Source organism: Festucalex cinctus, chromosome 12 (genome assembly GCF_051991245.1).
Source record: "Festucalex cinctus isolate MCC-2025b chromosome 12, RoL_Fcin_1.0, whole genome shotgun sequence".
Classification (NCBI taxonomy): domain Eukaryota; kingdom Metazoa; phylum Chordata; class Actinopteri; order Syngnathiformes; family Syngnathidae; genus Festucalex; species Festucalex cinctus.
The window spans coordinates 4,182,659-4,203,519 of record NC_135422.1 but is presented as its reverse complement, the minus strand read 5'-3'; the positions used below and the strand labels follow the sequence as shown (position 1 = coordinate 4,203,519).

At 41.0% G+C, this 20,861-nt stretch overlaps 1 protein-coding gene across 1 annotated transcript in view; it reads left to right on the top strand.

Annotated features, from left to right (window-relative positions):
- Positions 1-20,861, top strand: part of pak6 (p21 (RAC1) activated kinase 6) — a 23,156-nt gene extending 2,295 nt beyond the window's left edge. Inside the window, exons 2-9 of the mRNA XM_077539464.1 lie at positions 11,228-11,476; positions 13,711-14,373; positions 15,357-15,887; positions 17,264-17,397; positions 17,967-18,093; positions 18,165-18,290; positions 18,379-18,513; positions 19,569-20,861. Coding sequence (XP_077395590.1) covers positions 11,273-11,476; positions 13,711-14,373; positions 15,357-15,887; positions 17,264-17,397; positions 17,967-18,093; positions 18,165-18,290; positions 18,379-18,513; positions 19,569-19,736 — 2,088 coding nt within the window. The 5' untranslated portion in view covers positions 11,228-11,272 and the 3' untranslated portion in view covers positions 19,737-20,861. The remainder of the gene's footprint in view (positions 1-11,227; positions 11,477-13,710; positions 14,374-15,356; positions 15,888-17,263; positions 17,398-17,966; positions 18,094-18,164; positions 18,291-18,378; positions 18,514-19,568) is intronic.

Below are 20,861 nucleotides of genomic sequence, written 5' to 3'. Positions count from 1 at the left end.
TGCTGCATCAATAAATTAGACTCAAGGGAGCAGATCGGTACCATTTGGTACATTAGGCTGCGTCAAATTGCTCAATATGCATCCGAGAGCAAAGTGGAGCTTTCATAAAATTTGATCTGCACTATATAAACACTAAATATTTTTCTTGACGTGGATAGGCAATCACACTCAGTGGTGAAAAAGTATTTGTGTCCCCGCCCTAACCCAAGGAGCCTTTACTTACTTTACTTATTGAGCCATTTTTGGCAATCAAACCTTAAAGGAACACTTTACTTATTGATCCATTTTTAGCAGCAAAAAGTTGCTACTTTTTCAATAATTAATTTGGTGACGTGATTATTTTTTTATGTACATTTAATAACTTTTAAACCGATGTTAAAATGAATCGAACGCCGGCATGTTTGTTACACGTGACTAAATAACCCGGATGTTTACGTCACTAGTGTGTAAACGCTACACTATGGAAGCACTATGCAACGCAGCCGTGCATCTCGCGTCAAACCCGGAAGGATTAAACCTTATCGCTTCGAGCCAACACGACAAAATAACTCTACCGAAGGAAAGTCTGCCTTGGATGTGAAAGTTGTGGCGCCAGATGGTCTTTTCGGGCACAAAATAAACTTTGACGAACGAGTGAATCAGGCGGGGGGTGAGTGGTGTTCTTGCGGGAGCTGCACATGAATGGACAATCCGCAAATGAATGTGTGCTGTCTGGAAATGAAAAAACTCGAGGATCGGTTCCTTGCGGACAATCTCAACTGCATCCTGGAACATCAGACATTCAACATGGCAATACTAAATAGACATTCTCAGGATAGCTTTGGTTGCGATGAAAGATGTGAAGAAGAAAAGTCTTGGAGGAGCAAATATCCAACAGGTAATGTGACACACAGTACGAGCAATGCAAAACGTGTGGAACTGACGAAATATTTCAGGAAAAAGAAAAAATAGTAAAATTAAATGTATCGTCGTTACAGCACCCAACCTCCCCTAGCTGTTTTTTTTTTTCTTTTTTTGCGGAGCGTCCCACTGCGGTCAGGCCAGCCGCCACTCGAAAAGACGAAGTCAAGCCAGCCGCCCCAACGATTGTTAATACTGTGCATTACGGTAACGTGCCGACGTGCCCCTGCGTTGGCCACCTTCAAATGAATTATGAAATAAAACAGTCCGTGCAGTATAATAACGAATGCCCCCCCACCCCCGAAACATGCCTACCTTTCGCTTTACATTTGCTTCGCTTCTCCGAGATCTTTCAGTGGCCGTAGGGAGACCTCGATTTGTGCCGGCTGTTGTGAGAGTGAGCTCCGTGTTGCTAGCAGAAGTAGCCGCCAGAGATCCTCCATCGGCTTGATTATTTCCCACGTCTGGTTCTTTAAAGATACTCGGTACTGCGTTGGGCTTTAGTATTAGGCGTGTGGCGTACCCCATCTCAAATTGTAACATATTTTGTATGTAAGTCCTCATGCCTGAAATGTTCGCTGCGCGCACGCCTGCTTGTCCTTCTACTCATGTCGTTTTTTTTTTTTTTTTTTTGTTTTTTTTTAGGGGGTCTCGCGGGTTTTTCCTTGCCGACGCCTTGCAAAATTTTGCAATACACAAAGGCATAAGTGACAGTTTGTGTCCTCCCCGTTGTTATGTCTGCGTGAACTACTGTTCGCCAAGCGAGTATACACACTAGTGACGTCACCACTCGGGGGCGTTGCAACACGGAAGTACTTCTATGTTGAAGAAAAGTTAAATAAATCAATATAAGGGTGTATTCTTCAGCTCTTATGCATTTTTCGTAGCTAAACTATTTACTGCCGATCAAGCCATACATGTAAAATTAAAGGAGCCTTCCTTTAATATTTTGCTTATAATAAATTTGATATTGTCATTATTTTTCATGTACAATTAGTACCTTTTAAAAACACATTTTGCAACTTGCTGTCGACTGGAAATGACATCACAAGTGCTCAGGTAACCAATCACAGCTCAGCTTGTCAATGTCACATGACCAAACCTAGAAAAAAAAAAACGGGAGTCTTTTAAAAAGTCTTCTTGACCCATTGAGGCCACCATACATTCTAGAATTATACATCACTCACTTATTCTATTTGTCTCTACTGCACCCTTTAAGACTGAAAATGCTGCATTTACATCATCACAGTTGATCAGAATAAATAGAGCAGATGACGTGCACATTAATGTCCATGCTTCTCGCTGCAGGGCACAACAAACTTGTCCGTTTTGTCTATTTTGACAACAAGCGCAATCGGGGCGATATGTCCAGCGACAGAATGATGCATGAAGAAGCCGCTTGATGCAATTGGCCTCAAATTCCCTTCTCAGTGAAGGCTTGTTTACTTGTGGACATAAAGTGCTCAAGGTGACAGAAAAAATAGGTTACATCTTGCACGTTGAGGGCAATATCGTGTAATGTAACGAGACAGAAAAGCATGATGTGGGTGATTTGTAAAGATGCAGACTGCTCCATTATTTCAACATGTTTAATTCTTCTTCTTTACGTCAGCTCCCTTCGTCCCGGCTCTGTGCTTGCTCATCCCTCTCCTCCTTCAGCTGTCACTACATCTGAGTGTCCAGATTCTTCTTCTTTCCTTCCCTTTTCAAGATTGCTAGTCTTGTTCTTTTTACATTCCGTCAATAATGACAACGCACGGAGGTGCACTTCAAAGATAGGACAAGACGTTTTCTTATATTCAAATCATAATTCTCCATCTTCAGCAATACAAGTCTATGATTCTAACGTTATGACAACAGTTTATCTGTTTCTGCATCACTGCATCACAAACCAAGTACATGAAGTCGTAGTGAGATGAGAGGAATTTGTTGTGAAATTTGAGAGGACTGACCTAAAAACGCATTTGAAATCAACTACGTTGCGTTACGTGGAGTTATGTCTAATATTTATGAATGAAGAAAGTCTTATCTCGTTTTATACTCGAGTAAATTGTGTTTTGCCATTCAGAGTAGTCCGCCGGTGAAGTCGGGGTCCTTTTTTTCCTCCGACTTCGCAAGTGGAATTTCCGAGTTCAAGGGGGCGTTTCCGTACACACTTCCTGGTTTGAACTCGGGAAAGTCCGACTTCCAACCATCATTGAATGCAGCATTAGTCTTGACATTAGCAAGCCGAACCCTGATTGGTTGTTACCTGAGCAACTATGATGTTATTTCCAGTTGACAGCAAGTAACAAAATGGCTGCCCCCTGCCATGGATACAAAAAAAAAAGGGTAGATTTTGATACATAATTCATATTCCATAAACATAATATTGAACATTTTGGAGTTGACTTCCCCTTTCAACTATTTGTCCAATGTTAATGCACCATGCGTTGTGAGTCATGCTGCACTGCTGTGACTAATGTGACATTTGAAAAAAATTAACACTCAGAAATATATGTCAGCATGAATGAGCTCAGAGAATGTGGGTCATTACATCTTGAGATGGCAATTTAAATAGTGAAGATGGCTATAAATGACTTCATTTAATATGATCTGCTTTGACAGTTTATTACAGCCATTTCCATATTTTCTGCAACTCCTTTCGATACTTCGGATTCTATAAACTATATATTGAACGTAGCCCATAAATGTCACATGAATATGCCCTTGGGTGTGCTCAATATTGTGTCCTTGTCTTAGACTGAAGTTTTATGGCGGATGCAGAATAATCAGGGGATGGGCATGGAGTGAAATAGACAGGATCTGCTTAAATCTGCACACAAACCCCCTTTTATCTCCCAAATATGCGAGTCCAAAGTTTTGAGTGACCTGCTTTTTTTTTTTTAAAGACTGCAGGGCCTTCAGTGCACTTGCACAATGTGGTGACTTCTCAGCGGCAGCAGCTGCGTGCCATTCCCAAAGATTCCTCATATTTTAAGCACTTTGTTGTGCATGACACGACTTTCTTGTATGAAATATGCATGCGCGATTCCGTGTCATTGAATGCAGCGCGTTACATCACTTGCCGTCTTCTATTGACAATTGCTCCGTGTCGACAGAGGTGACTTCAAAGATAAAAACAGCGGACGTCAACTTCAATAATAAACGTCGCCATTGTACTGTCCGGTCACGTTCACTGCTTGCGATGCTATCAGTGTGAATTGCGGGTGTTTGCCTTTTGCAATGCACAAGGTGGTGACGACCGACCAAATCCACCTTCTGCTTTCCCCTCAATATACCCAATGGGCAAAACGGTCATCATAATGAAGTTGAATCTTTAAGCTCTTGCCACAGCATTGCAGAGTCCAAAAAACAAAGAAAAACAGATAAGACCGTGATGCGATCCATCCCACGACGACATTTTGTAATTCATTATAGCTGGATTATCTTTCCACTGTACGTGCAATTGACAAGCAGGAAAAAAGAGGATTACCTCATCTCCACCAGTTCCCACCCTCACCTCACTCGTTGACACGAATCACGCACAAAATAAACACTGCTGCTGCAGAGGGTCCCGAATTAGATCAGTGAAGGGCTGCACATGCACCATGCTAATCCTGCTGCACCGTCACCTGCGTGCACACTCACCACATTTATGCCAGAACGTCGACAAAAAGCCAGAGACGGAAATCAGGGCAAATAGTATGTGGTGGGGGGAAAAAAAATCGTTCACCACAGCTCTGAGCGCCAACGTCGCGCAAATCCAATAGCGCTCTTATCTGCCGATCCCCTCCCATTCATCCAACTACAGCTCGGGGTGATTTGAACATGACAGGATGGAAAACAGGCCCTCTCCTCTATAGTGTTGTTAACATATGGATTGCCTGCAAGCATTTTTTCTGTTTCACATGCCTGATGTGGGGGCCATCCAGCTGAGGGGTATGGACTTTCATTTCTACTGTTTACTTGTGCAGTTATGTATTTGAACATTTCACAATTTGCATGCTTCGTTTTAGTGTAAATTTTATCCGCCATTTTTAAACTTTGTCTCAGTTTTAGTCCAATTTCATCCCGTTTTTATTTAGTCCATTTTTTAGTTGACTATAAATCTAGCATTTTAGTCTAAGAAAACATAATGTCTAGTTTTAGTCAACAAAAACTGTTAAAGGGATACTTTCACTTATTTAGCCCATTATAGCAATAAAAAGTTAATATTTTGTCTATAATTAATTTGATACTTACATTATTTTTCACGTACAAATAGTACCTTTAAAAACACATTTTGCAACTTGCTGTCGACTGAAAATGACATCACAAGGGCTCAGGTAACCAGTCAAAGCTCACCTGTTTTCTAGGTTTGGTCATGTGACATTCACAAGCTGAGCTGTGAATTTTGGTCCAGTTTTTATTAAGTGAAGTACATTTTGGTCTGACCTTCATTAGTTCCAGTTATTTTTTATTAATGAGGGTTTTAGTCTAGTCTAGTCTAATTTTAGTCCAGTGAAAAATGTGTGTTGACGAAATTATTTTTATTATTTTCAATGTGCAGTCATGCTACGCAATGTGCCCCCCACCACCACCACCACCACCACTTAACCACACGTTATTCTTCCGTGGCTGCACACATGGAAATACCCAATGAAGCACAATTCCAGCATGACCTCATCGTCCCAGGCAGTAGCTGTCTGAGTTTTGCCTCAGCACTTTGATAGATTCAAGATAAGCCACTGAGGCTTAAGGTCAAGTCCCAACTGTTTAGGGTGGCTATGTGGCTGGGAAGCATAATTTTGCACTGCATATCTCTTGCCCAAAATAAATTGCGCGTTGTTATCAAGACTCCATAAGCTTGGTGCAGGTAATTGGGTCAGCATTAGGCTAGTCACACGTGATTGAAGCTTGTAAATCGATAATTGGCAACAACTTTTAAAATTATTTTTCCCCCATGGGCATGAATCAACAAAGTATGTATGCGTGTGTGTTTTTCTACTTGCTTGGAATATCATAGTAGTTCGTTTATATTCCCTATAGAGAGGAACAGTGGTCCAGAATGAATAATGAATACAAGGATGTGGTCCATACTTTTAAGTGAAGTGGTAAAGTACTCGACAATGCAGTTGTCCTATTTGTGTTGCCATCATCCGGCTATTGCTGACATAGTGGGATTGTAACAGTTTACATTTCACCCATGAGTAAATATTGATCGATCTGCTTGTAAAAGGATACATGGGCACATTATCTGTAAATATTGGCTCAGGCAGTGTCAACATCTGCATGTTGAACAGCTATCCAAGCAGATAGGAACTGTCGAGGCGATCACAATCTTGTGTTTTGTTGCTTCTTTTCTCAGTAAAAGTCTTTCATAAAAGTACAATTTTCAATTAAACCAATTTTTTCAACAACAGCAAAACACTGCTAATTCCTGCCAAGTATGTGACGCAAGAGTGCAGCGTGTATCATGAGGTTAACTCTGAACGTTTTGATTTTTATTTGGCCTTTTGGGATGCATTCTTATGATAGCTAGAAGAAGAATATACTTTAGTACATCATCCTTTTTACACTTATAGTTCCATACATTTATATACATACTTGTAAGACAGCAAAGGAGAACCAAAATGCATAATCAGATCACGTATGTTTTATGATGGTGACAGTTTGACCCTTGACTGTATTATTTCAAGTTCCATGATTTCCTATGGGACAATTCTTTCCAAATCGGAGCAAATCTGAGGTTAAGCAGTGCCCTGAGGTTGTTTAGTTTGACCTCAGTGGTTTCATTTACCAGTGGAGGGCCATTCATTTAGCACCCTGGGCCTTAATCCACCTCTGCTACAATTACTTAAACCATCAATATGAGACAAAATTGCAATATAACAGCACTTAACGGTGCCGTGGACATCATCTGGACTAGATGAGAATACTTATTAATCAATCTAACATGATTAAAAAAGAAAGCCAGAAATTGTACACCACACCAGGTTATTATAGTTGGGAAATTTATCATTGTAGCTAGTTTTTATTTCGTTTTGAGTTTTACTTATTAAATTTAGTTTTAATAAGTTTTCAGGGTGGTTCTCTTAGTTTTCATTAGTTTTAGTTATTTAATACATGCTAAGTTTTAGTTAGTTTCAGTATTAGTCTTAGTTTTCTTTTCTTTTCTTTTTTAATGTGTATTACTTGTGCGCAATATTTTAACACCATGGTAGCAAAGTCATCTGAAGATACTTTTCTATTGGCTGCTGCGAGATGACGTCACTTCTGTGTGACACGCTTTCAAACGTCCTTATTCCGGTTCATATCAAAATAAATCAAATTACATTTTGCTAGAATTATAGTTTTCAGTTTGTGTTTTTTTAAAAAGCATTTTCGTTTATATTTTATTTTGTTAACGAAATTGTTTTTTGAGTTTTTTTTGTTGTTGTTAGTTTTAGTTAACTAAAATAACCTTGCACCCACTCACTAGAGATGCTGATTATCGAATGCATAATGGAGCGCAGATCACTACAGACCCTTCACCACAACCTCTTGACAGCCTTCGCTTTATAACATCCCTGTCAGGAAGATTTGAAGCTCGGACCACAACGTGTACATAAGGGAGCGCAAACAGCCATACACTTGCGCATCACTTAGCATATTAGCCTCGTGATTGAATTATCCTTGGAGGGTGACACTTGCCATCACGCCGAGCGTCCCAACCCCCAACCAACCTCTCATCCTGCTATAATCCGCCTCTTTTCCCACAAGCAGGACATGACCAGTAGAGGTGTGCAAAATTTCCGATTCTTAGATTATTCACGATTCGGCCGTGCAACAATCGAGAACGATTCACAAATGTCCAAATTCCGATTATATAAATATGCCAAGGGAAGCGAAACGAGCGAAAAGTACGCGGAACTGAAACGCAGTAGCGCGCGCGGTCTTCGGGACGCTTTTTGGGACGGACCGAGAGTACACATCCACAACTCACGCCTCGAGATTCAAAACAACAACAAGCATGGCTGAGCTGACCAACCCACCTCTTCGTGAGATCAGACCTGCTCCGAAAAGGCAAACAACTTCAGGCGGAAGTATCAGCTAGCTGGCTGCAGTGCGTCGGTTAGCGTTCTACAGGGCGCCGCGCAGTGATACGAACGAACGAACAGAAAAGTAGTGGCTAGCGGTAATGGCGTCTGACTTTATTCAGAAAAGAGTATTGTGGTGGAAATGTATCACGCTTTTGAAAACAAATAGTTTTTAGAAGAAAAACGCTTTATTTCCGAGACCCCAGCCAGCTTGCTGGACTATTTTCCTCTCGTCCAACGCCGAAGTCAGCGCTGATCGCACACACGGGAGGTGAGGATCAAATTGAGATTCATGTTAAAAAAGCCGAACGATCCCATTAATGTTTACACGTTCATGTTTACACAAGTTAAAAAGCAGAAAAGCACTTGAGGTTTTTTTTTTTTTTGTACCTCTGAGAAACTTTAATGTTTACATGTTCATCTTTACACAACTTAAAAAGCAGGAAAGCACTTTTTTTTTTTAAAGGCATTTGTATTGAAGTAGTAGTTCACATTGTCTTTCATTTATACCTCAGTGCACTTTTGAGTGGATAAAAATAATATATTTTTGCTCAATGCTATGTTTTATTCTGTTGAAGACTGAATATACTTAAAAGCTGTTGTTACAGAATGAGGACTTGAGTATTTTATTTACTGTTTTGAACTGTTAACTTGATACTGAAATAGTAGTTTATTTAGGCCTGAGAGGACTTTTGTACTATTTTTGTAACTAATGTACGAAACATTAAAAGCGCCAAAATACATTGTTTTTTTTCTGCTGCCTGGGGGGAAATCAATAATCGTTTTATAATCGAATCGTCGCCTCTGAATCGTAATCGCAATCGAATCGTGAGGTGCCCCAAGATTCCCACCTCTAATGACCAGTGCGTCATGTTTTACGCGACGGGCAGGGCGAGCGCCGAGCGGGGTCATAACGGGCGCCGCTGGTGCCGATTAAAGTCATGCTGGTCCAAGAGCGGAGGTGGAGAGAGGTGAGGCGGCCAACGTGATTGCCTGCTGAGCAGTGGATGACAGCAAAACTCATTTCCCCAACTCCCACTCCTTTCAAAGTGCATGATGGGAGATCGTATCTTGTTGGCCTTTGACTGGGCGCTCGCCAGTCCTGTGAGATTAAATAGTTAATCATGATATATTAATGAAATAATGATTAGGTGAAATGAAAGGGACTACACAGTAAACTCAAGGTTACAGTGCAGTTGTCTTTCGCCAGTTCTCATCAGCCCTGATTTATTTACATATTCACACCAACTACAATAACCAAAAATACACACTTATTACTGCTATTATTGCTTCACCCCATTTACTTAATATACCCAGCATATACAATACTGTATTCTATTTGCCTATCTAGACATTCACATTTTCTTTGTTCATAGAAAACAATAACACAAACATTTCTGTTACTATGGTCTTCAATACAAATCAACATCCACACACACATTATACTGTATACCAATTTCAATTTCCTAAATAAAGCTTTGGTTTGCACTGCAATATGCATAAAAGTGCATTTAGAAGTGTTAAGATGCTAGCGACATCTATGGAACTAACATATAGCAAAAAGTACACGTAATAAAGATTTGTCAATATACAATAGCTGGAAAAGTTAAGTTCTTATTGCTTTTTAAACAATCACAAGAAATATACTTTTACACAAGTCTTTCGCCAACTCAAAATCCCATTCAAACGAAAATTAAATAATGCCCAATTAGGTTACATTCAATACACGGGAAACACGCCGCCATTTCACTGCTCGACGCTCGGCAAACAACGACGACGAACAGTAACTCTACACGACGCATACTACACATTGTTTCAATTCGAAACTGAAATACAACATACACAAACATATCAGAACATTCATAAACCACTTTAAATGCTGTACTCACCTGTAAAACAGGTTAAAGTTGTTAAACAATGCAAGACCACGACCACGACGCTGTTGTCTTTCGCCAGTTCTCATCGGCTCTGAGAAGATGGCCGCGCGCATGCGCATTATACAACAGCGTCAGGCACGCAACTGACCTGTGGTCTTCACTGCCACCTATTGACCAAAATAAGTCATGTTTGTTCTTGACATTAAATCGAAGGACACAAAATACGCATTACAAAGGAAATCAAGATACGAAAAAGCTTTGAGAAAATAAACATTGTGATCACACTCCGTGGGCATCACACATGCTCACCAAACACATGGCCGTGTATTCATGTGTTAAATGCAAGCCTCAATGCAATCATGGACACATGCGCCATTAATCAGGGCAGAATATTCAAGCGTTATAATGGGTTTATGAAGGATATCCTGCCATAGAATGTTTGTGTGCGTCTTGTGTGCATTTCGTTTCAGTGCTAATGCACCGAAAGCCCGTGGGCGCATGCCAGCCCAGCGACACGCTCATCGGCAAAAGGGCACAGAGAATGAATAAGCCCTAATTGACCACACATCCTTCATTACGCATCTGCTTACAAATGCATCCATTCTCCTTGGAGCTCCTCTTTGAACCAAACAGCCCCAACATTGTTGCAAAGTTGGCTGAGGAAGCACTTACTGTACATGTCAAAATTATAGTAATTTTAATACATTATCGGGTGAGTAGGTTTATTAATTCTGGCAAGAAAGTTAGGTTTATATATGCATTCATTTGCTATAGCATGTCCTTTCCCATTTACGTTTTTGATATATCAACCTGAACCATTTATGGATTTATTTTCATATCGTTATCCTCTGCAGGTTTATTCATACATTCTATAATAAAGTTTATTTTCCACTCAGAAATTCAAAGTAATTTTCTCAAGGAGAGTTTTGAGTACATTTTACCAGTTTATTTAAAAAAAATAAAAAAAAAAAGTTACTCAATCATTGAGGAACAACCTCATGACCTTCAGCTTGGTAGATGGCTACTCTACCACCTGAGCCATGCCACTCTTTCTGTTTGCAGTTACCATTATACTGCATTGCTGGTGTGTTCAAAATGAGACAAAAAACGGGTTATTGAGGGTACAAGGATTCCGCCTGACACCATCAATATACTAACACACAGCAGGAGCGGCATGGCTCAGGTGGTAGAGTATTACCTTTTTTTTTTTTTTTTTTTTTTTTAAATAAAATGGGAAAATTAAAATGTACTCAAAATCTCCCTTGTAAAATTTACTTGGAATTTCTGAGTGAAAAACGTTAGTAGGTTTTTTTTCAAGTAAATATTACCTCTTTTTTTTTTTTTTAACAGTGTTTACTGGTAGCGATTCACGCGATTCCACAAGTAACAAGTGAAAACGTGTCTCTGCAGGGATTATTCTGACACAGGCAGGCTGCCTCCTTCGTGGACGTGAGGATGTTTCGCAAGAAGAAAAAGAAGAGGCCCGAGATCTCGACGCCCAAGAACTTTGAGCACCGTGTCCACACCTCATTCGATTCCAAGCGAGGCTGCTTTGTTGGCCTGCCCACACAATGGCAAAGCCTGATCGAGAACCTGCGCAGGCCCAGGCCCATGGTGGACCCTTCCAGGATTACGGAAGTGGAGCTGAGGCCCAAGAAGGTACACAACAACCTGCACCCTGTCCTCGCCTTGAATTTATGACTCATTCAACCGCCGCCTTTGGTTCGCAAATGCAAACATTACGTCTTAAACTGCATGTCACTGCTGCTCCTTTTCCGTATCGATGTTGTGCGAGTGCCGCTCTTTGCTACTTAAAGTTACGGCTGTCTCAGAAAATTATGATAAAATGGAAGTAGTGCTGCCCTACTGATGTTTTTGCTCCCTTGCCTGTTGGGCTAATGACCCTGCTGTGTACAGTGACTGTAAAATGTTGAACCCTTGAAGGGGCAGCAAAATTCATTGCTCCATGTAGGCAATTAATAACAGCCAATGTGTCACCTAACAGGTGTAAAGCACCAGTCATATAAAAGGAAAGCAGAAAGGACTTCTTTCCTTCCCGGAGTATTTAGCAGATGACAAACACAAAAGCAGCTTTTTCTAATTGGCACTTTGCATAACGAGAAATATCATGTTACATTAAAGCTGATTAATGGCTAGTTAAAATTTGTGATGCGAAGAAATGAAAATACGATGGCACGTCTTGGTTGGTATACAGTTTCGTGGCGGGATTCAAGGACCTTTGATTTGTTTGTATTTTGGACACATTTTCCTATAATGGAAAGTAAAGAAGGGTTCGAATACATTAACTAATTCACTCCCAGCCATTTTCACGTTTCACAATCCCGTTCGCTCCCGGCTGTTTTACTGGATTTTGACTGATTTTTCAAGGCCCACAGAATATTATGTTCTATTGCTATAAAAGCTATCAAAAGAAAGATTAAAGTCTCTTCTTTCATCAGGAAACCCCCCCCCCCCCAGTATGTTTCTATCTGTTTCCGTTTTGCAGCAATTAGCATTAGAAGAGAACTAAGTTTCATCAGTTTTCACAAATCTATTTAAAATTGTAAGTAATGTAGCTTTTTTTCAACATGGCCCTGGTTGATCTCCTTTGCTCTGCTGCCACCTGCTGGCCGTTTGTGTAATAACTACCATTTCTGCAACCGTTCTTTGCAGTTGAGAGGCTGCATCAAAGGCTTCTGTATGCTCTAGCATAAAAAAACAAAAAAACAAAACTATTCTAAATACATTTAGAATACAATAAATATATTTCCATGTAATCTATCTAGACATACTCTCGATTGTAACCAATTTCATTGGTTGTTTGGCGAACCAATAAAATTGGTATGCCCGTAACCACCCGGAATGTTCAATGTCTGACCAATCTATTGGTTAATCAAGCCAATATGAGCTTAACCTACTAAATTGGTAGTTTTTTTTTTTAACCAATCCATTTTTAGAGTGTGTTTGTTAACATATTGCTGGTGTATCCAAGACTAAAAATGGCGGTACGAAGATTCCAGCTGACACCTATGATAGACTGGCTGTCTCCCAACCTGAAGGTTCTGTGATTGTTCCTCAGCTGTTGAATATATATATATATATATATATATATATATAATTATTTTTTTTTAACTCATTCACTGCCAGTCTAGTAAAAAAATTTTGACGTGGATAGCCGTCAGTGGCAGTGAATGCGTTAAATATTTTACTATCTTCTGAGAAGTTTACTCTGTTTAGACTGGGACTGAATGTAGTCTTTTTCAAAGTACTCTATAAAATGTACCGTCGAGCCTCTATTGATCTTGTGTTTAGGTCCCGTTCTTGTGCTGTCACGATTAGTGCCTCTGTGCTGTGTTTCTTTCTTTGTTCCATTGTATTCTATTGTATTCCAACTTCCTTCTAAAATGTTACTCCTGACAAGGTGATTATCTCACCTTTCTTGGAGGTGCTAGGTAAGTTGTCATCCGATCTCCCTCCTGTGTGATGTGCACACAGTCTGAGACACAAAAAAAGAGACTTTTGCCTGGCATGACCTGAGCATGACTCTACCCTCAAAGTGACTAATAAGACACCACACGCTCGACGATAGTGTTGCAATGGCAAAACATTTTCCGGTTGTCTCGTTTCTTGTCAAGGCAGGCTTGGGTCGTTTGCCTCAACATGCCTTTTGTTCAGCAAATACCATCAAAGTCTTCTTACTGTGTATGTAAATGTGCATCATTTGCTCACCCACTATCTTTTTAAGTGTATTGTCAGAAGCCACCAGGGGATTTAGTTGGAGTCTTGACAATGATGTCCTAAATTTAACTTGGCTTTGAACAGTGATTATGTAAGCCTCATTATTCTTTTCAGTATCCACGCCATACTCTACTCTAATGTGTCTCCTTTTTCAGACCATTGTGCGTGGGAGCATTATCGGTCACGGAGACTACATCACGGCCATGATCAACGATATGAGCCGTCTGTCTGTGACCAGCTCCAATTCTTTGCGGAAGAGCAGCCCCTCCGCCAGGAAGAGGGCCCAGTCCCTGGGAAGGCTGGGAGAGGTGAGCGAGGCAGACGCCTACCAATACGAAGGTCTGATTCAAGATGATGACGACGACGACGAGGATGCAGCTCAGGATCATTGGCGGGACAAAGCGAGAAACATCCACAGCGAGTCCAACACTCCCTACTTAGGCATGAAGAAGAGCATCACTTTGCAGCCTAATGGCATTTTACCAAAAGCCATATCCACCTATGAGGTTGGTGGCGGCCCACTGGAGGGACCGTCTCAAGCAGGTCCAAACCAGAACATTCCGATGCCGAGTCACGGCTCTTACATGGGCGGTGATGTGGGAAGCCCTCAGGAAAGAGTCATATGGAAGAGAGACTTTCAGCTGCCCAGAGGAATGCCACCCAATCAAATACCAGTCGCATGTTTTTATAGCCCGGCCATGAGTCTGCAGCAGCACCAAGATCAGAGCGTCGCCCCCACAGAACTGCGGCCCAGTGCACCGATGTACATGCACCCGCAGAACAGCCCGGGGAGGCCTTTCTCCTCCTATGACCTGAAAGTAAGCCTGACATTGCAGCGCTTCATTTACACCATATTACACATCATTCACAAACATACTACAATGGAACGGCTCGGAGTGTCACGATATATCGATATCACGATAAATCGTGATACTTTGTCTCCGATAGATTATCGATACGCCTACGCAAGTATCGCAATATTTGTAGTTAATATACAGCCACTAAAACGGCTCCATTGTTCGTTACTTAGTGAGCAATTACTTGGCGGGCCACTAGGGGGAGCACCTTATAGGACTGGCGGGAAAATGTACAAAAGTGCGAAGAAGACTCATGAACTCACTTTTACTTTTGTAAGACACTTATCTGTCCAGCAACTGACTCAGTTTTGTATACATTTCTATGAAAAATCTTCAATTTTATAACATTTTAAAACATATTTTATGTTTTGACTTTTTGAAAACTTTGACTTTTAGTTTAAAAAAATATACTAAAGTACTCACCGTGAAGAAGACACCAGTTTTAATATTGGAATTCAGTGATGGTACCAAAAGAAACTATTTCCTCGTTGAAAAAACATCTTTATGTTTATGTCTGGAGTAGTTTTATCGTAGATTATCGTGGATTTATTACCTGACCAATCTGTTGATAATGGCGGTATCGTCATATCATGACATAATCGTTATCGTGAGGTACCCAGAGGTTCCCACCCCTGATGGAACCTACGATGCCAAACATCTGCCTCACAGGTGATGTTTATATTATAATTTAAAACATTTTCCATATAAAACCATCCATTTTCTGTCTCACGTGTTTACAGTTCAATAGAAATGCTGTTCACTATGAAAGTTGTCAATATTTTCAACGATTATACGCTTGGCAAGCTCTCTGGAGGGAATTTGGTTTTATTGACAATAACCCAACATGGTTCAAATGGGGTGAAATCAATGCGGAGTGATGCAAAGAGACTCGATTCCTATTTAACCCTTGAACATCACTCACTTTGTCTTATATGCTTCTGCAGACCGATTCAGCAGTGAGGTACCACTCTGGCTTCCTGCCCACCGGCACCAGCAGTCCCCTGGCGAGCGGAATCAGACCTCAGCGGACTGTGCGATCCTCAGCGAGCTACACTTTAGGACTCTCCCCCAATATGGGACTAAGGCCCAATGGACCAGAGCCTTTTCTTCGGCACTCTGGATGTCCCAATCCTCCTTACCCGCGACAGGACAGCCCATCCCAACCTCGACCCTCCCCTACGGGCTCTCTTGCCACTAGTCCCCCCGGTACATGCTCACCCGCCTTCAGACCCCCTCACCCTTCGCCCCGACCGCCTCCGGACCCACCAAAGGTGACCCATGAACAGTTCAAGGCCGCCCTGCAGATGGTGGTGGACAAAGGCGACCCAAGGTCTTACCTGGAGAACTTTGTGAAGATCGGGGAGGGTTCGACTGGGGTCGTGTGCATTGCCACAGAGAAGCACAGTGGTCGGCAGGTGGCGGTGAAGATGATGGACCTGCGAAGGCAGCAGAGGAGGGAGTTGCTCTTTAATGAGGTAACATATACACTCGCACAGTGTTGCCACAGCTACTTGAGAAAAAGTAACTTAGTTACTCGGGTGATTACTTGCTTTAAAGAGTAACTAATGACTGATTACTTACTTTTAAAAGTAACTAAATACTTGGCTGATTACCTGCCTTAAAAGTAACTAATTGCTCTACTAATTGCTGAATACTTGCTTTAAAAAAAGTAACTAACTACCAATTACTTACTATTAAAAGTAACTTATTAGTTTGCTGATTACTTGCTTTAAAAAGTAAGTAATTACTTTGCCGATTACTTGCTTTAAAAACCAGTTACTTCAATAGTTACATTGAACGGATAGCGACAACTTCGCTAAACAAAAATGGCACCTGCTTTTGGTTACTTAATTGGAAGTTTGCTTTAATAAGAACAAAATAAATTAATAATAATAATAATAATAATAATAATAATAATAATAATAATAATAATAATAATAATAATAATCACAACCGTATCCCACAGGTAGTCAACTGTATCTGCTTATTGTGGTATAAATGCCACTCTCTCTGAAATGCTTTTTTTTTTTTTTTTAAATCTGTATATAGAAGCTTATGTATTCTACTAAGTAACTATAAGTGGCATTTGAAGAGTGATTATAGTCTGATTACTTATTTCCACAGTTTCGAGTACTGCACTACTTTGTTTGTAACGCATTATCGACATCGCTGCTCGCTAACACAATCTTTCGATTAGCTTCCAGTATTTTTAGAACCAATCAAAAACAACCTTTAGATCAATTTGAACTTCTCCAGCAGTAAGTGCAGCCGTAGCATGATATTTTTAACCTCGTTAAACACATGACATTGAGCCCCATCGGCCATTTAATGTTCTACTATATTTTGAGGGACCTTTGCTTATGAGCCATGTAATAGTCCAAAGTTTCCACCCTTTACAGTGTGCCCTTGCCCAAAAGCTTCACGGGACCTTGAAAACATGCACACACACAAAAAAAGAGGTATGCCTGTAAGGCTAAAAAATATGCTATCAATCACCTTTTGGTGATAGGTAAATGAATTATGCATGCTTTCTCCAAGGGAATTGCTAAAAAGAAATGGGGAAAACAAGAAGAAGAAAAAAAAAGATGCATCCTGAAATGTAATGATGCTGCTTCCTTTTATCGCTAACTCTAATAATCACAGAAATGTGCATTTTTAATGAACACAAATCATTTTTCTAGTTCAGAATGTTTCACTTGGGCGTCAAGTCATTTCCCCCTGCTAATTATGCGCTGACTGCTATGGAGGAACATTAGCAGTCATTATAAAAGCTATTGAGTTAGACAGACGCTGAAAATGTATTCAATGTTACAAAAGCTAGTACACCATTATTATCCATTGTGTTCCATAGGTAGTGATCATGAGGGACTATCAGCACAGAAATGTGGTGGAGATGTATAAATCTGCGCTCGTGGAGGAAGAACTGTGGGTGATCATGGAGTATCTGCAAGGCGGAGCACTAACCAACATTGTGTCTGAAACCAGGTAGGGTTTCATTCTGTTAGTCAAACTAGTTGACAGCCTTCGAGAGGATGTTATATGCATAGTTCTACCACAAGGAGGCAGTGTAGTACCGACTACGTTTTGTGCATTGCTTTTGGCTGCACAAAGACACACAAAGGTTGCCATTCAAGTCTCCTTGCACAATCCAGGCCTGCATGGACACAAACAATAAACCGGATGTGGAAATAGTGACACATTATATTGATAAAAATACGTTCGAGGAAAAGATGACGTCATCGTTTAAACTTTATTGTATTCTGTTCGGTATTTTTTTTAGGATGCTCTTGTGTAATATATGTGCGTTTAACAGATGTTTATACAGTCTAGTAGATGTTTGAATGAACATGTCACGCTGTCATTTTTTTATTGTGGCAATTGCTCCCCGCCATTTTCTTTATTAATGCATGCTGATTCATAATTTTCAACTTTTTCAGCTGATAATTTGGTGCTACTGGAGTCATCACTATTATGTGCCTGCCAAATGATAAAATGCTAATGTCTGCATCTCTCTCTCTCTCTCTGCATGCTTTTGTCTGGTATGAACATTGCAGACTGAGTGAAGAGCAGATTGCCACAGTGTGTGAAGCTGTTCTGCAAGCCCTGGCCTACCTCCATTCACAGGGAGTCATTCACAGAGACATCAAGAGTGACTCAATACTCCTCACATTAGACGGAAGAGTATGTCATCTTTATTGTTCTCTCATATGCCATTTTGGGTTGTGTAAGCGTTCCCGTTGTCTCCCCCTTAGGTCAAACTATCCGACTTTGGCTTCTGTGCTCAGATCAGCAAGGACATCCCCAAGAGGAAGTCTCTGGTGGGGACTCCTTATTGGATGGCTCCAGAAGTCATTTCCAAATCGCCATATGGCACCGAGGTGACGTGGCGCGCAACTCGGGCCCAAAGACATATTTGTTGCATAGCCAACATTTTGCAATCTGTGCTTTGTGTGCGTGTCGTACCAGGTGGATGTCTGGTCCATGGGTGTCATGGTGGTGGAGATGGTGGATGGAGAGCCACCGTATTTCAGTGAAACCCCCGTGGCAGCTATGAAGAGACTGAGAGATGAGCCAGCTCCGACTGTGCGAAATGTCAGCCAGGTATGCAATGAAGTAGATATGCATCGATAACACAATGACAACACATCGAAATGAGAAATATTAAGCATTTCTTCACAAGGTAAAACTGTCCCATGGGATTTTAATAACTTGTCTGTAATGTGTGCTTTTATCAAAACGCCACGCCGGAAGTGGAGCCTATTGTGGAGGGAAAAAAATACACAATATATACAATATAGTGGTCAGTTTGCTACTTTGCGGATTCACTCTTATTTTCATTAGTGAGTACCCCATACATTTTTTTATTTCTGCTGCTATTTTTGTCCTTTTTTGTTATATTTGAGCAAATATTAACAGCTGTTTCTTTCATTCAACAGAATCTATTACATTTTTTAAATCATAACATAGAATATTTGGTAAATTAAAAATTGTGTATCATAAGTTTCAAAAAGTGTTGACATTTTTCTGCTTTTAATTCTTCTTAGCAAGTCAGTGTCCCATCACTGGTGAGCTATTTTTAGAACAGATCCCAGTTATTCGTATACAATACCGTCTCATTCCGACATTGCAAGCCACCTCCATGCTCTAGCAGAAGTAGAAAAACATGTTAATTGAAGCCAATTAACGTTAGCTCATTCAGGTGACAGCCGTTATTAGCGCTATTGAAAGCAAAGATTTCTTTTTTTTTTTTTTTAAAGACTGTACTTTGCAGAAATTCGGGCGGGTGTGGAACGTATCACCTGCAAAAAGTGAGGGAACACTGAATATTATATGATCAGGAACTACAAATTAGAATAGAGCATTACCACTATTTTTTTTTGTAATTTTAGGGAAAATGCTACATTTTTCTTTCTTTAAAATTATCTGTCATAGTTTTGTTTTTATTATATTTTATTCATCAAAAGTACTATCGGCACTTGGTATGAGTATCGGTGAACATGCTGACATCACTCAAATCCTTCCCGATGGTGATGAATCTGTAATTTGATTGGTTAGAAAAAACTAAACAGTCATGGCCATCATCCTGTGTCAGGTTGGCAGCTCCGATTACATCGATCACAGAAACCGAATCTGCTCTCCTCCACCCTCTGATCCAGGTGTCCCCAGTTCTCAAGGACTTTCTGGACCGTATGCTGACTCGGGACCCCCTCGAGCGGGCCAGCGCCACTGACCTGCTGGAGCACCCCTTCCTGCTGCAGAGCGGCTCACCTCAGTCCCTGGTCCCCCTGGTGGAGCAGTACCGCAAGCGCATGTCCCGCTGCTGACCCCTGCGTTGCTCCCGGGTTCCCCAACCCCCCCCCCACTTCGAGTCCGACCGTGACGACCAAACGCAGTACTTCAATTCCTCGATTGCGTCGACGCGGCGCAAGACGGCTCGTCGTTTGCCACGTGAGCGACATTGACGGAGGAATGCGAGTTGGTCTTTCGGGCACGTGAGAAGCACTTTAGGCGCGAGGTCAAGGCAGCATGCGATCGCTCATCTCTTAACTCAGTCACGACACTGATTCGTTTCCCTGTGGCATTCGTCAACACGCGCAAGATGGCGCATATCATATCAACATTACATGTAACGACGTGCTACTGCAAAAGATAAACTTTATATTTTTATAGCGGGCATCATTTGTGGCGGCGTGAAGCTGTAAAGGACTGTTCTTCAACCGGTCGGACGTTACCTCTGCACAGTCACACTGGAGTCTTTGCATGGCCAAAATGGAGGCGCACCTGGCCTGAAGCGAACGCTTGAATATGTACCAAACAAGGACGTGAAAGAGCATCCTCTCTTATTAGCATAACAAGTGGATAGATGAAAGCCATGCTGCTATTGTGGGCTCACTGGAAAATCTCCTCTTTTACACATGCGTTCTTTATTTCCAACAGGTGTTTTGTGGGTTGTTTATATGACATGAAGTTACAAATAAGGGTCATCGCTAACTGATATGGACCTAAATATAAGCAGATAAATGTACATAAAACACTGATAGGTCCTTACGACTGTTTATCTACCACAGCAAAGTATATTAAAAGTAATTCTACTTTCTTTACAGAAACGTGAGTGTACAGCTACGTGTGTGTATAGGTGTGTGCATGTGAGTTTGCGAGCACATGGATGTACGGGTGAGGGCATCTCAGCGAACAAACGAGCCCATTTGTATTGCAACAGACTTTTTAAAGGGGGGGATTGAAACTTAACTTGTGTGTCGTTCCTCAAGATGTTTGATTTTTCTAGTAGAAGCACACGCGGCTTGGCATGTGATGCTGAAGACGCACACCTGCTGAGAAACACTTTGCACATACACTAGTCTTTGACTCATGTATTTCTATGTGTGCGGAAAAAGAGAATTACACTTGGTTTTCGTTTTGTACAAACCAAATAAATGACGCGTATGGAA